This window comes from Protopterus annectens, chromosome 6.part1 (assembly GCF_019279795.1).
Source record: "Protopterus annectens isolate FY-2018-M chromosome 6.part1, PAN1.0, whole genome shotgun sequence".
Taxonomy (NCBI): Eukaryota; Metazoa; Chordata; order Ceratodontiformes; family Protopteridae; genus Protopterus; species Protopterus annectens.
In genome coordinates, this window is record NC_056738.1 from 33,556,398 (window position 1) to 33,572,691 (window position 16,294).

A 16,294-nucleotide genomic window follows, 5' to 3' on the forward strand; every position below is an offset into this window, starting at 1 on the left:
CTTTCAACATTCAGTATGTAATAAAGTAACATCAGATGGCCATCTCAAAATGACCATCTAGTAAGATGAAAAGCTTTTCATCTGAATATGGGAAAAGTCATTGACAAGTACCTTTTTCTAAGGGTTAACCAGAAAATCTCATAGGACTGGCTCAATCATTCAGCAGGTAAATGAAGACTGACTAAATCAAACTGCTGCAGATCTTAGCATTAATTCGCTGTGTTAAATGAAACTCGGGACTACAGGCTGCAGCTCCCGCAGCTCAAAGCTTTAATTCTCTGCGCTAAACTACTAGTTATGCGATTTGAAAAGGATATGGCAAAATGTTGTTTAAATGCACGACACTGTGAAGGAAGGAATGCAAGTTATAACTGTTCAACGGCAAAGAAGAGATTCAAATTATAGTGATAAAAACTTGCAAACCTTGTCTTTACTGCAGAAGCATTCAGTCCTGCAGGAGTGGTTAAGACTCCGTACATTAAAAACATTACAAACTGCCACAATACAAAACTATACGTTTTTTCAGTCCTCTAGTACAAAAAGCATCAAAGTGTATAATGCAGCTATTCAAACTAACACTACTGACCCCACCACACACAAGCTGCGTCTTCCACAAACCTAAATACATTAAAAAAATGGGATCAGCTCATATCTAGGGACAAATACCTTTCTCAACTCTTGGATACAGCGCACTGCACACCAGTCAAATTCCACACTGCTTCCAATACGGTACACCCCTGAGCCAATGACCATGACATGGACATCATCAAACTCAAGGTCATGCTCCGTGCCATTGTACGTCAGATACAGGTAGTTGGTCTGGGCGGGCCATTCTGCTGCAACAGTATCAACCTGCTTCACCACAGGGAGGATATTCCACTCTTGTCTCTTCTTCCTAACAGCCAGTTCAGTGCTAACATTACAAAATAAATAAATGTGTTAATATAACAGAGGTGGAACACTGCCTCCTGTATCATGTTAATGTGCCCTTGTTCAAGGCTTAATGTACGTAACAGAAAATCCTGCTATGTTATTCAGTATGGCAATGATACCTAGGACAGAAATTAAAACACTGCTGAGATAAACAAGAATAGAAGAAAAACATTTACCAAAAGAAAAAATAAAACTGTTGAGAATAAGCACTGTAACCATAGACATTTGAGTAGGATTAACATTACAATACTAAAACTCCTGATATATGAAAATTATCTACAGCCAGACACAATGCATTCAACTAACTTCCGGAGCAGTTCTGTACCTCTTAAATTGAGTTAGTCCCCCAGCCCTAATGCTGATAATGAACCTTGGTTGTAAAGGGAACTGCAGTTGGTCCCAGCTTCTGTTTTTGGGAGCAAGAAACACCAACAAGGTCCAAATTCTCTCCCAGGAATATTTAAAATTAAGATGAAAACAAAAGTTTCTCCCATTTGAACAGCAGATGGTGTCCAAAACACACCAAAAATGTTGACAAAAAATTTCCTTCAGAAGGCAGACAACCACCAATTAGAGGAAGTCTGTGCCAGAGGCACAGCTGAATAAAGTCCTAACTATAGCCCAGCCAAAAAGAATTTAATTAGCGGCCTGGGTGTTTGTTACTGCAAAGGATGGGCAAGTCCATCGGGAGGCCCTTTCAGTGGTACCACCTCGTACCAGTGGTCTAATAAGGCCTCAGTTGGAGAGTAGTGCATCTTGATTCAGAAAACTACTGCTGGGAAAACATGGGCATGGTCACCAAAGCCAGTGAATATAGCTCCTATAAGAAAAAGTGGGAAAGCACACATGTAAGAACAGAGGCAGCATAGGTAGTCCCTGCTGTGAGAAGTGTTACTAACAAGGACAGTGATGAACCATAAAATGGGTAATCTCATTGTCAATACGACAAGATCACAAAGCACTATCTTAGCTGGCTGGAACAGAATCCTCTCTTGGACAATGTAATGTCCACTTGAGAGAGGCTTGCTAGTCAGCACTCTAGTACAAAAATAAAACTGAAAAAGCCAACAGGTAAGGGATACCTACTTTCCCATCAGACAAATTAAGGAGAAAAAAAAAAGGATGATAATGTGGATGGGAGGCCCTAATACAGTACTGTAGTTATTTAAACAGTTATGGTTATGAGTACTACCATATCACAATTATATTATGTTCATCATGCAAGTCACTACAGCAGAAGAATCCCCCGTCAGTCAATGGAAGGAGGCCAATTAGTTTACCAAGGAAGACAGTAATTATAACAGAAGAGAGGGCAAATTTAAGTGTAGTCGAGGGGAACATACAACCAACTCTGAAAGCTCAGTAACTTGGAAGCTTTTCCTACGCAAGATATAATATCAGAGTTATAGTAGCAGGGGTGGGTGTATGAGACCCCATCCAAAAATACTAAATATGTGTTAACAATGAATTCCCAAACCTGCTGTTTTGCTGCACAATCAAACTAATAGTTTTCAAAGTGTCAAGACACAGTATTAGGTCTTACTTCCAATAAGAAACCACCAAAAAAGAAAGAAATTTCAAAGTACCAAGGCAAACAGACCCAGAGAAAGGGAAATGCTAAGTTTTTCAGTGACAAACTTCAGGTCTCAAGGATGACAGTCAGGTCCTTCTGAAGACCAAAGATGAGCGTATTACTTTAAAAAAAAAAAAAGGAGTGAACAGTGATGTGAAGAGAATGAGGGGGATACCCATGGTCAGGCTCGTTGAGTCAGCTGACAAAAGGACTTCAATATACGCATATGCCCATATAACTGTCAAAAAGAAAAAAATCTCCATTACCAGGTACTCTACAATAAACATTGAGTTTAGGAAAGTAAAGCATCCTGGTGTTATATCCTTTAACAAGATCATCACCTCTGGGGGAGAGAAAAATCTCTGAAGGGGATTAGTCTAAACTCATCCATGCACTGAGGTTTTGGGTCAGAAAGCATTCTACTATGGAGTGGACTATCACACAAGGCCTTCAACAGGGCATATATGCAATAGGTGAAAGAAAGCAATTTTGTCTATCTACCATATCAACAGATATTTTAAACATCAGAATCATTTCTGGGTATTTTTAATTTTACAATGAAATTAGTAGCAGGTGGACATCCATTCCTCCAGCCCCACTACCAGAATTCTGAATCTCACCAAAGAGGAGCTAGTCTCCTTTTCCCGACAGTGGACATCAACAGAATGCTCACAAGAAAGAAGAAAGCAGTCCATGTTATTCACGTTCTGCACTTTTTTGAAGAAATAAAATTACAAAAAAATACCCACCAAGCCCGTGGAAGCCAGCCAGGTTCTATGCTACCTAGCCCATAAGAGGGAAACATTTTCCAAATTCTTTCAAAAATCATTAAGGGAGTACCGGAAGTAACTGAAAGATGCTCCCCCTTTACCCTCCCCAAATTCCAAGTCTTTCAGAAGGTCAGTGGAGCCCTGAGATGCCCCCTCCTCAAAAGGGACAAGGTAGGACCAGAGGGAAAAACAAACCGCAGCAGAGAGTCTGGTTTCAAACATCTACTGTTGTGCCAATTATGCTCACATAGGTTCATGCCAGGAAAAACACAAAAGAGTGCAAGGGATTCCACCTAATGTAAGGAAACTAAAAAGCCAATATACAAAAGGAAAGGAGAAACCAACGCACCACACAAAATGATTAACAGCAGCAAACCGAAACAAAGTCACTGCAAAAAATGGAAAAAAGTGAATCGTGTTCTGCAAAAAGTGGAAAACAGACCCACTGTATACATGCTCTCCACAGCCCCTTTACTTACATAAATTATCATCACACAAGCATAAGAATGTGAACTCTGCCAAATGCTCTTTTCTATAACACAGGAATTGTTTCCTAGATAAAGCAATGTTTCAGCTTAAAACTATTTTCAATATATGTACTTCATTGCACAGGATTTTCCTCAAACTGCCTTCAATGAAGCATGTTCCCTTTTCCCAAAATTGAGCTAGCTGCATTTTTAGGATCACTGCAGCAGTGTAATTCATCATATGTGGGAAGACCACTAAAGCTAACAGTTGTCTATGAGACAGTATTGGCCACGGACCTACTGATCTGTGTGAGAAGCTTTAACAAGCCGGGAAAATATTAAATGTGCCATCAGAAGGAAAATGCAGGAGAAGTGTCCTGATGCTGTACTGATTTAAGAAAAAGTGTAAGCTGTTAATTAAAACCCAAAGTAAGGAAATAAAACAAGCTGCAATGTACTAGTCTTTTTAATAAGTATGTAACATTGGAAAGAAAGGTGTGGAATTGTACATACCCTGTGCTACTGTGAGGAGACACTGTTTCAAGGTGAAACAAACCCTGCTTATCAAATGTGCACATACCTGCAAGTGCTCGAGACAATGATCTTAAAGATGTTATTTTATTCCAAATGGACATTTCCTTATTTAGGACTCCACCCCACTTACAGCCCCACTCCCATGATTTTTCCAGTTGAAAGCACTTGTACTTTTCATTCACTGGTCCGCTGGCTAGTTGTGTGTTTAACAGATCTTCCATTCGGTTACAGAGTACATTTGCCCTTGTGAATTTGTTACACTGTACCTCCATACTGTTAATAAAACTTAACTGTAACTTTCCATTCTTTAAAGTAAAATGCAAATACAGGTGTGTAAAGTACAGCTAAAGTTGGTTTTCTAGTCTGAGTAAACTTGCTTAGAGCAGTAACGATCATTTAATGGTAGGGATCGATTTACTGCTGTTCAACGGTAGACATTACGGTCTGGAAATCTAGCAGCTTTATTACTGGTTCTTTCAGTTTAACTTCTCAGGTTAGTAGTGGCGGATGGTGCTTAGCTCAGCACTTTGCAATGCTGTTATCAATACAGACACAGGCACTTTCATTTTCAAATTCTTTCTCTTGGGAGCTTTAGTTAACTCAGCCTTCAAGTTATAACTGTATAAATCCTAGAATTAAACTTTGGTACATCTTCCCACATTTAAAGCCAATCCCATTGCCAGTCCAGACAAACAAATTACTACATACCTGATTGTCAGTCCTCAAACCAGGCTTCATCTATCCTTGCCAGCCCGTATAGTGCCTTTTTTAGGCAAGGTTCAAATGACAAATTCACCACCGTAACAGGAACAGGCAAGCAAAGCTGAGGGTGATGCCACTCAATGCTAGAAGTCTAAATCTCAAAATGCACTCACTCGAGGCACTCCTTAAAATGGAGAACATAGATATCTGTGCAGTGACAGAGACCTGGTTCAAGACTCCAGAGAGCACCCCTCCACTACCAGGTTATAACTCATACCACACTTTTCGGCCATGTAACCTGGACCGGAACACCAAAGGCGGAGGCCTGTCCATATTCATTAAGGATATCCACACCTCCAGACTAGTTGCTCAGCATAATGCAGCCGAGGTTATCCAAGTACAACTAGCTCTGGGCAAAACTGCAATCCAAATTGTAGCTTGCTACAGATCCTACACCATGCCCCAGGATTCCCACTCTTTTCTTGATTTACTGGAAAATATTAGGGTTCAACCAAAAAATAATGGGTGATTTCAACTACCCCACCATTAACTGGGAAAACTACTCATGCACCAACTCCTTCACTCAACGCTTTCTGGAACTCAAACTCCAATGCCCAGGATCAACTTATCCACACCCCCACCAGGGGCAACAATATCCTAGATCTAGTCATTACCAACATGAGTGACCGGTGTTCCGCACCTGAAGTCAACGCTCCATTGGTCCGATCCAACCATAAGGTAATTACCCTAGATATCCACATCCTGCCCCCACCCCCCATTAAGGAAACCATGGTAAAAAATTTCTCCAAAGCCAACTTCATGCTTCTTAAGACAGAAGTGGTGAACTTCATGACACCCATACAGACGGACAATACAGTTATGACTACATAATCCTACACAATTGCACTTTATAAGCACTTACACGAGTGCATGGATCGTGCGATCCCAAACAGAACTAAGACGCAATCCTCCAAAAAAAAGGAAGCCAATCTGGTGGTCCCCCTGCCACAAACAAACTATACAACAGAAGGAAGAAACTGTTGCAAGAGACAGTAAAATCCAATGAGAGGAGGAGCTCCCTGGTCAGCCTCAGTAAGAAGCTGCGATCCCTGATAAAATCCTCCAAAGCTAGTTACGAAAACAAAATCGCCACTGATTCTAAAGACAACCACAAAGCATTCTATAGCCATGTCAAGTATCTCAATGGCAACACTCAGATTCGCTCCGAGTTACAGCACAATAGCACTAGATATACAGACCCAACTGATATTGCCAAACATCCTGGCAGACAGGTTCAGTGCTAACTTAGCCCCCTCTCACCCCCTAAAGAGCACATCTCTATATCGGAAGAATGCAAAGTTCCTGTAATCACGGCTGCACAGGTAAAACCACACTCTCCAAAGCCAAGAAAGTACAGTTTTGTACCTACCATAAATGTAGATGTTCGAGTGCGCATACAGCTGCAGTCATCACACTTGGGTTATCCTGCCGTCAGGAGGGTCCTCGGGTCAGCCGAATTCCAAAGTCTAGGTCCGGCGTCGGTTGTCATCGCTTCTTCCCTGACGTCAGTGCGGCAGGGGTATAAAAGAGGCAGCCAACGCCATTTTCTTCAGTTTTTCTTGCTCCAGATGTCAGGTGCCCCCAGAAAGGAAGGCAAAACATGTCATGCAAACATACATAAGTAGATAAATCAAAACAGTAGTTGCAAGCAAATACACCATAAAGGAATACCCCAAGTAGGTTGTATGTTAAAGGTGTTTGTCATAAGCCCTGTCCTAAGAGAGGATGGAGGGAGGGTAACCTGGACTGCAGCTGTATGCGCACTCGAACATCTACATTTATGGTAGGTACAAAACTGTACTATGTTCATCGTGCATACAGCTGCAGTCATCACACTTGGGTAGAATCCCAAAGCTAAATAAGGGTGGCTGGTACTAAGCGGAATTAGGAGGGGCTAGAATGCCCTGCAGGACTGCTGTGGCAAAGCCCGCTCTAGATTTTGAGTCTAGTGGAAGGTGGTAGTGTTTGGAGAAAGTGTGCTCTGAACTCCAAGTAGCTGCTTCCAAAATGTCCTTGGTAGGGACCCCCTGAGGAAAGCTGCTGAGGTAGCTGTAGCCCTGGTGGAGTGGGATCTGATGTATACAGGCACTGATTTTCCATTAAATAAACAACAAAAGCGTATGCAGTGGGCTATCCATTTTGAAATAGTCTGTTTGGAAATGGCCTTTCCTTGAGCACCTGTAGCATAGGACACAAAGAGCTGCTCAGATTTCCTGAATGACTTTGTTCTGTCCAAGTAATAACGAAGTTGCCTATGAATGTCCAAGGAGTGTAGTAGCTTCTCCCCTTTGTTCTGTGGATTTGGATAAAAGGTAGGTAAATGAATAGACTGATTCAAAGCCACACTGGATACTACCTTTGGCATGAAGGTAGGTTTGGTTCGTAAGGAAACCCTGTCCTGATGGAAAATGATGAATGGTTGCACAGCCATGAGGGCCTGTAACTCCAAAACCCTGCGCGCTGGGGTAATAGCCAGAAGGAAGGCTGTTTTCCATGACAAGTATTGTAGCTCTGCTGAAGAAGCCGGCTCAAAAGGAGGCAGTGTCAGCTTCTCCAATACGAAGTTGAGGTCCCAAGCTGGAGATGGTGGTTTCCGTGGGGGGTTTATATTTTTTGCCCCTCTGAGGAACCGCCTTAATAGAGGATGTGAGAATAAAGGAGGATCCGTATTGCATTGTGCTGAAATGGCTGAAGCGTGGATCTTGATGGAAGAGAAGGAGAGGCCACTGTTTAACATCTCGGTTAGGTACTGTAAAATCTGAGGTATATTTATTACCCAAGGATTCTGACCCTTTGCTTGATTCCAGGAACAAAATCGTTTCCATTTGGCGGAGTAGGTTTTTCTAGTAGAGGGTCTCCTGGCCTCCAAGATGACATCCTGTACCTCCTTGGAGAGGAGAGTTTGTTGGTAAACTAAGGTATTCTCCATGCAGCTAGATTTGTTCTGAGCTGGCTGTGAAGGGTCTTGTAGTTGTGCTGGGGCAACAGAAGAGGAACTTGAGGAAGGATCCATGGTGGTGAGTGCGACAGGCTCTTTAGGAGAGGATACCAGTGCTGTCGTGGCCAGTCTGGAGCAATGAGAATCATTTGTGGCCTCTCTGCTCTGGTTTTTAATAGGACTTTGGCCAGTAGAGGTAGAGGCGGGAAGGCATAGACTATCAATGTTGTCCAATTGAAAGAGAGTGCGTCCACTTTCCAGGCCTGTGGATGATAGGTCCTTGAGCAGAATTTTTCCAACTGGTAATTTCTGTGAGTAGCAAATAGATCTATATCTGGCTGTCCCCATGCCTAAGTTATCTTTGAGAAGACTTGAGGATGCAACTTCCATTCGTGTGGGTCTGTCATATTTCTGCTCAAGTTGTCTGCCAGTGTGTTTTCCTTCCCTGGCAGGAAATGCGCCTGTAGTTGAATTTGTAATTCCAGTGCTGTGTTCCACAAGGTCATGGCTTGCCTGCACAGGGGGTATGAATGCGTTCCCCCCTGTTTGTTTATGTACCACATGACTGTGGTGTTGTCTGTCCTTATTAATAGCTGGCCTAGATGCAGTAGGTCTTTGAAGGTTATAAGAGCATTTTGTACGGCTAGCATCTCATTTTGGTTGATGTGTAGGTGCATCTCTTTTTGGGACCATTTTCCCTGAATACACTGACCTGCCATGTGTGCTCCCCAGGCGTAGTCTGAGGCGTCTGCTGTGATGATTTGAGTTGCTTGTGGTAAACCGAAAGGAAGACCTGTCTTTCTTTGGCATGCTTGAGCCCACCACAAAAATTCCTTTTGAAGTCATGGAATGAGTGGTATAATTGTTTCCAAGCTGTGGCTGTGCTGAGACCATAAGTTTTTTAGGTACCATTGTAGTTTCCTCATATGCAGCTTTGCAAATGGTATTAGTAGGATGCAAGATGCCATGAACCCCAGAGCCTGCAGGATTTTCCTTGCAGTTAGCCTGGTTAAAGTTGCCATTTTGTTGTAGTATTGAGACAGTTGCCCTTGTTTGTCTGGCGTGAGGTAGGGCATCTGGGTTGTTGTATTTAAGCTGGCACCCAGGAAAATTATCTGTTGAGAAGGTATTAGTTTTGATTTCTTTTTGTTTACTGTGTACCCCAGGCAGTTTAACAGTTTTATTACAAACGCCAGATGTTGCAATAGAAGGTCCTTTCTGTCTGCTTGGATCAGGCAGTCGTCCAGATATGGGTAGATTTGGATTCCTCGTTGTCTGCAGAAGGCAATTACTGATGCCAGGCATTTTGTAAACACTCTGGGCACAATAGATAAGCCAAATGGCAATGCAGAGAATTGGTAATGGGTTGAACCTGCAAGAAATATGAGGTATCTTCTGCAATCTTGTATGATAGGGACATGCAGGTATGCCTCCTTGAGATCCAATGTTACCAGCCAAGACTCCTTGCCCAGCATGGGAAGAAGCTGCTGTAATGTGAGCATCTTGAATTTTGGTACCTCTAGATATGTGTTTAGAATAGATAGGTCTAAGATGGGTCTCCAATCTTTGTCCTTCCTTGGTACCAGAAATAGCCTTGAATAAAAACCTTGACCTTGTTCTTTTGCAGGTACCTCTTGAATTGCTTTCATATCCATGAGAGCGGAAATTTGCCTTTGTGCCTCTGCCCATTGATTTTGTGGCAGGTTTGGCATGCCTCTCATTTTTGGAAGGGTGTGAAAGTGGAACCTGTAGCCTCTGTCTATAATATCCAGAATCCATTTGTCCTGTGTAACAATGTGCCAAGTTTTTTGAAAATAAGGCCAGTTTTCCACCCAAAGGTGCTGCCATTATATCTTTGTTTGGCAGGCATTGGGGAAAGTCATTGCATCTGTTTTCTAAATGACTGTGGCCTATCTTTCTCCACCTCCGGGGGCTGGTGTTTGCCACTGTCTAGCTCTGTAAGATCCTTGAGGTTGTCCTCTACCCCTTGGGCGTCTGTATCTGCCCCTTTGGGGTCTGTCCATGGCTGGAAAGGACCAATTTTTTGAAGGCCAGTTTCTGCTGAAGCGTGGAGGCTGCACCTGCAAGAAATCTTTAACTGTTTGCGTAGATTTCGCTTTTTCTTCCATTTTCTTTAGTACCTCCTCAGCTTTAGCACCGAACAATACATCTTTTTATAGTGGTGCATCTACTAACTTTGCTTTGACATGATCTGGTAAGGTTTGCTCTTTGAGCCAAGCATGTCTACGTATGACAGACCCCGTGACAGCAGCTCTGCATGAGGCCTCTAAAGTATCAAAACCACACTGCAAGGTATGTTTCCCCACTTGTTCTGCTCCATGCAACAAATCCTGCAACTCTTTCAAGTCTGGCTGTTCTGTTTGTGTCATTTTGCCTTTCAGCTGAGATAGCAAGAACTGTTGGTATTTTAACATATGAAATTGACAGTTTAATGCCCTCATGGTTAAAGTGGCTGATGTATACACCTTTTTCCCCCACCTTTCTAATACTCTAGAATCTCTCTCTGAAGGCAAAGGGTTTTTAGCAGTAGAGGCCTTAATCCCCTTGGGACCCTGTGAAATTGTTTCTGGGTCAGCAGTATGGCTTTTATAAAGGAACTGGTGAGAATCAGGAACCCGGTAATATCTGTCTGGTTTAACAGGGGCTGGAGGTAATGAGTCTGGATTAAGACTGGCTTCTGCGTACACATCATCCAAAATATCTAAGACAGGAGGAATAGCCAGGGGCCTATGCTGGGGAAGTAGTAGAAATTCCCTGAGCCTTTTTTCTTGGAATCTGAGTAATCTTGGCCTTCCCAGTGGAAGTGCTCTCTCAATGTATGCAGGGTTTCCCCAAAAGACAAGTCCTCAGGGCGGGAGACCGAGGGAATAGACTCCTCAGCACCAGAGTCTTCAAATGGGGAATAGGTGTAATCCTGGTCCTCCGAATGGTCTGAAGTAATAGAAGCCTGGTCTGAGGAAGGGTAGTCTTCCTCCAACCTGGGTCTTTTGTCTGAGGGGGGTTGAGAACCCCTGATGAGAGTAATCAAATCCTCAGCCATTTTAAGCATCTGTTTTTTAGGCATGAGGCCTTGAGAGGGGGGGTCTGAGGCCCTTGTTTTTTAATTTTCATTGCAGCTTTAGACTTAGTGAATGATTTAATAGAGGAGGTGGTAGGCCTGAAAACGCCTTCAGAAATGGCAGGCCTCGCTAAAATTTCGGTTTCCCCGCCAAGAGTGGCGTCTATATCTGCAGTGGGAATGGAGACCGAGGATCCTGTGGCCTCGGGTACTGAAGTCGCCGGTAAAATAGTTTCATCGGTAGTCAGGGGCTGCGTAGGCGCCTCGCTGAGAACCGGTAGTCGGCCTAAGCGTGATCTTAGTACTCGGTGCAGGCCTCGGATGTCTATCCTTATCCTTGCGTTTTTTTGCCTAAAACTGTCGTCAGTGCATCCGGCGACATGATATAATTACATTTTTTGCCAAAATAATGAAGGGCGAACTCCGACCGGCGCTTAATAGTGCGCTGGTTAAACCTAGCACAAAAACGGCAAGCCGAGACGTTGTGGTCTGGCCCTAAGCAAGGTATACAATAAGAGTGAAAATCCTTATGCGGTATTTGCTTCCCACAAGAAATGCAATTAACTTTGTCTGACATCGGTCTTAGGCAAGAAAAGTTTCCCCAATGGGGTACTTAGCTTTAAAGAAGACTTCGGCTGAAATACTGTTCGTAAATCTCAGGAGCTGGCCGAACGGCACTTGCGAACTGCTTCTGCGTCGGGCACCGCGCGGCAAGAAAGACTGAAGAAAATGGTGTCGGCTGCCTCTTTTATACCCCTGCCGCACTGACGTCAGGGAAGAAGAGACGACAACAGACGCCGGACTTAGACTTTGGAATTCGGCCGACCGAGGACCCGCCTGACGGCAGGATAACCCAAGTGTGATGACTGCAGCTGTATGCACGATGATCACAGCATCCATGAGACCAGACAACATCCCAGGCAGCGTTCTACACGAACTACAGAATGAACTGGCACCCCACCTAAGTAACATGTTCAATCATAGCCTCACCTCAGGCTTTGCGCCCACTGAATGGCACACAGTGACAGTTATCCCACTCCACAAGGGGGGAGCCACCACGGACCCCGGGAACTACCGCCCCATTAACCTCAAGCCTGGTCTGCAAGGCCATGGAACGTATCATGGAACTTATAAACAAACACATTGGCAATCTCCAAACTCTGGACCCCAGCCAGTTCGGGTTTGTAAAAGGCAGATCATGTCTCCTAAACCTGATAGACTTCTATGAAGCAGTCACCAAAGCCATAGACGAGGGTAAGGTGGTTCACACAGCCTATCTAGATCTTGCCAAGGCTTTCGACACCATCCCCCACTCTGGAATTATAGATAAACTCACTAAACTAGGTATAAATCTCTATGTCACAAGATGGGTTGCCAACTGGCTCACTGACAAAACCCACACTGTGGAAGTAGCAGACTCCAAATCCGACTTCAGACCAGTGACAAGTGGAGTACCACAAGGTTCAGTCCTGGGTCCTCTCCTGCTTGGTATCTACTTCTCTGAAGTAAAAGGTAACACAGAAGGTCTTTGGCTAACGAAGTTCACAGAGGACTGCAAACTAGGAGCCATAATCGAAACTCCTAACAATGTGGACATCCTACAAAAGGGCCTCACTGAGACAGATGCCTGGTGTCAAAGCCATGGCCTCAAGCTCAATGCCACAAAATGCATGGTCATTCCCTTTGGTAAAAACTCTGTACCCATGAACTACAACACAGGCGGTAGTATACTCAACACCGAAAGTGTGATGAGACCTTGAGACACAGGTGGACAGTAGTCTCTCCTTTGATAATCACATTGCCACAGTAGTCAGGAAATCCTTCTACGTGGCACACCTCATTACAAAAGGTTTCTCATCCAAAAATAGAGGTCATTGTTCCCCTCTACTCATCACTCGGACCCACTATAGAGTACAACGCCCCTTTTGGTATGTACCTCACAAGACATCTACAATTGGAATGGCCACAGAAATACCTCACAGAGGATTACTGGCCTCAAACTGATGCCCTACGCAGACCGTCTCAAAAAACTCCAGCTTTCCTCTGTCGCATATCGCCTACTCAAAGGTGATCTTTGCCTAACATGAAAAACTATGTCAAACCCAGAGCTGTTGGACATGCTCCACTTGAAGTCCCAATCCCTCAGAGCTACACGCTCTAGGGACCTAAACCTTGTCACCACAATAAACAGAACATGCCAGAGGGATATATTCCTGTCCCAGAGACTACCATACTCTGGAATAAACTACCTAGCTATATCAAACAAAGCTCCTCATTAGTACTCAAGAAAAATCTTGATGATTGGATGGGAAATAGGAAATTCACCCCGGGGATCACTTCTGTGGCTCTGCTCGACAGTGGCACAGGAAAATAATTTTCTTGGGTGACAAAAGCCAGGGTACCTTTTTGGTTGGACTTGTATAGGCCCTAGGGCCGATAGCCTAGTACCTACCTATGAAACTATGAGCACTTATACCCCTAAATCAGATACCAAAACCAACAGTTGAACTGCTTCCTTTAGTAGCTGAACAAAGCAGTCCTGTTTTGCACAGAGATGCCTGTTCATATACAAACTTAAGACTGCTATCTTTAGCAGACAGCACACCAGTAAATGTACTCCAAACTTCATAGGTACTATTCCCCTTTAGCCACACTGTAAACATCTGGACAGTACAGCTGTGTAAAAGTTTACCATAACAGTAGATGTCCTCTTTACTGCTGCAGTATTCATAACCTAAGTCATCACCAAGTACAGCCCAACATCCGGTCAGTATACCAAAGCCTTTAGGACCTATAGGCATCATACATCACATACGCTGCCTCAGCAAGGCACAAGGCATAAAGGTGATGTACGGATGCACACACTCAGAACTGAAGGTCCAGGAGGAACAGAATGTCCCCAGAGACGAGTAAAAGCATGTGCATCCAGAAGAGGCCTTAGGTCAGGAAAGCAAGACATAAGGCTAGAACAGAGGGGCAGGAGGGAATACTGCAACAGTGAAAAGGACATCTACTTTTAAGGTAAGATTTTACACAACTGCAGTATGTCCCTTCCATATCATAACTTAAAAGAAGAGTACAAAAACTCAATCACAAGCCTGGAGGCAGGAGGACAGTACAGAAGAGCCCTGCAGGACAGCCCTGGCAAAGCCTACTCTGGCCCTGGAAATAACATCCAACTTGTAATGCTCAGTGAAAGTATGAGCAGAGGACCAAGTAATAAGCCTTAAGGATGGAAATGGTATCCATACCCTTGAAAAAAGCACAGAGGAGGCAACAAACTTTGTCAAATGATCCTTTACCGATGTAGATTAGGTTCATAGATTAATACTAGGCTAACTGTCCTTGCAGACCATTTTAAGCCTAGCTAATTATCCCCTGTGAGAATCAAACCCTGCACCTTGGGTCTGTAAGGTAAACACCTTAACCATCATGCCAACCTCCCACAAGTTTATGGTGAAAATACTAAACTTGACATGCTGAAAGAAATTTTCCAAGAAAAGAACAAAAATAAATGCCCTTAGAAATCCAGGAAGGGATGATTTGCTTTGAAACAGCCAAACCCAAGACTTGGGATGAAAGAAAATAAAAAGCTGCTTGGATTTGCGAACAACTTTAGTTTTGTCCAAATAAAATCAGAGCTGCCTATGCAAATCCAAGATAAGACCCTTCTCACTCTCACATTGCAAAGAATGGAAAAAGACGGAAAATGAAGGGACTGATTAAGAGAAATCTCATCTACCTTGGTCGTAAAAAGGACCAATATGAAGAGAGACCCTGTCTCTGTGGAAAACTAGAAAAAAAAGTAATAGCCAAGGGAGCTTGAATTTCCGACACTGGCTTGGCTAATGTGAGCCAAAAAGAGAATAGTCTTCCAAGTACAATGTTTTATGGAAGCTGTACCAGCAGGCTCAAAAGGAGATTGAGTCAATTTTTCAAGACTAAAACTGAGGTCCCAAGAAAATGGAATGGGTTTCCTAGGAGGCTTCATATGAAGGTTGCCTTTAAGAAACTGCCTGACCTCAAATCTAGAGGCCAAGGAGGATAAGCAGACAAGCAGAAAAGTACAGTTGTGTACCTACCATAAATGTAGATGCTAGAGTGTTATTCACTGTTGCAGTCATTACAATAGGGTTATCCTGCTTGGCAGGCTACCCGCAGTCGGCCTGAATTCCAAAGTCTAGGACTGACGTCAGTGCGCCAGGGGTATAAAAGATGCAGCCGACGCCATTTTCTTCAGTTTTTCTTGCCCCAGATGTCAGGTGCCCCCAAAAGGGTAGGCTAAAAATATGTCAATAAAGCATGCATGCAATAAGTAACAAGTTTCCTTCATCTACAAGCAAATACACCACATAGGGTGTATAGAATAGAGAAGTACATATAAGGTACAGCAAAGATAAGGGGGATGGGTGGGTGGGTAACCTGGACTGCAACAGTGAATACACTCGAACATCTACATTTATGGTAGGTACACAACTGTACTATGTTCATCGTGTTTCACTGTTGCAGTCATTACAATTGGGTTGAATCCCAAAGCTAAGGTTGGGAGGCTGGAACTAAATAGAATTAGGAGCGGCTATGAGGCCCTGCAGTACAGCAGTGGCAAAGCCTGCCCTGGATTTGGAGTACAGTGGTAAGTGGTAGTGCTGTGTAAAAGTATGCACTGAACTCCAGGTTGCAGCCTCTAAAATGTCTTTGGTTGGCACTCTACTGAGGAAGTCTGCTGAAGTGGCTGCTGCTCTGGTTGAATGTGGCCTAATGCCCTTGGGCACTGATTTTCCATGTTGAGAATAGCATAGATGAATGCAGTGACCTATCCATTTTGAAATAGTCTGCTTTGAGATGGCCTTTCCTTGTGATCCTGCAGCATATGCTACCAGTAATTGCTCAGTCTTTCTGAAAGCTTTGGTTCTGTCCAAGTAGAAGCACAGCTGTCTGTGTATGTCCAAAGAATGCAGAAGTTTCTCACCCTTATTCTGTGGGTTTGGATAAAAGGTAGGCAAGTGAACAGTTTGGTTGAGGGCCACACTGGACACTACCTTAAGCATAAAAGTGGGGTTTGTCCTTAATGAAACCCTATCTGGATGGAAAATAATAAAAGGTTCCACAGCCATGAATGCCTGTAGCTCTGAGACTCGTCTTGCAGAGGTTATTGCTAGGAGTAGAGCTGTTTTCCATATCAAAAATTTTATATCAGCTGTAGCAGCAGGCTCAAAAGGAGGCAGAGTGAGTTTTTCC

The 16,294-nt window shown here is 43.5% G+C and overlaps 1 protein-coding gene across 1 annotated transcript in view; it reads right to left on the reverse strand.

Moving 5' to 3' along the window:
• The window catches only part of CAD (carbamoyl-phosphate synthetase 2, aspartate transcarbamylase, and dihydroorotase), a gene marked incomplete in the record, with an annotated part of 2,299,829 nt that overhangs the window by 1,275,160 nt on the left and 1,008,375 nt on the right, over positions 1-16,294 (reverse strand). Inside the window, 1 exon segment of the mRNA XM_044075466.1 lies at positions 667-913. Coding sequence (XP_043931401.1) covers positions 667-913 — 247 coding nt within the window.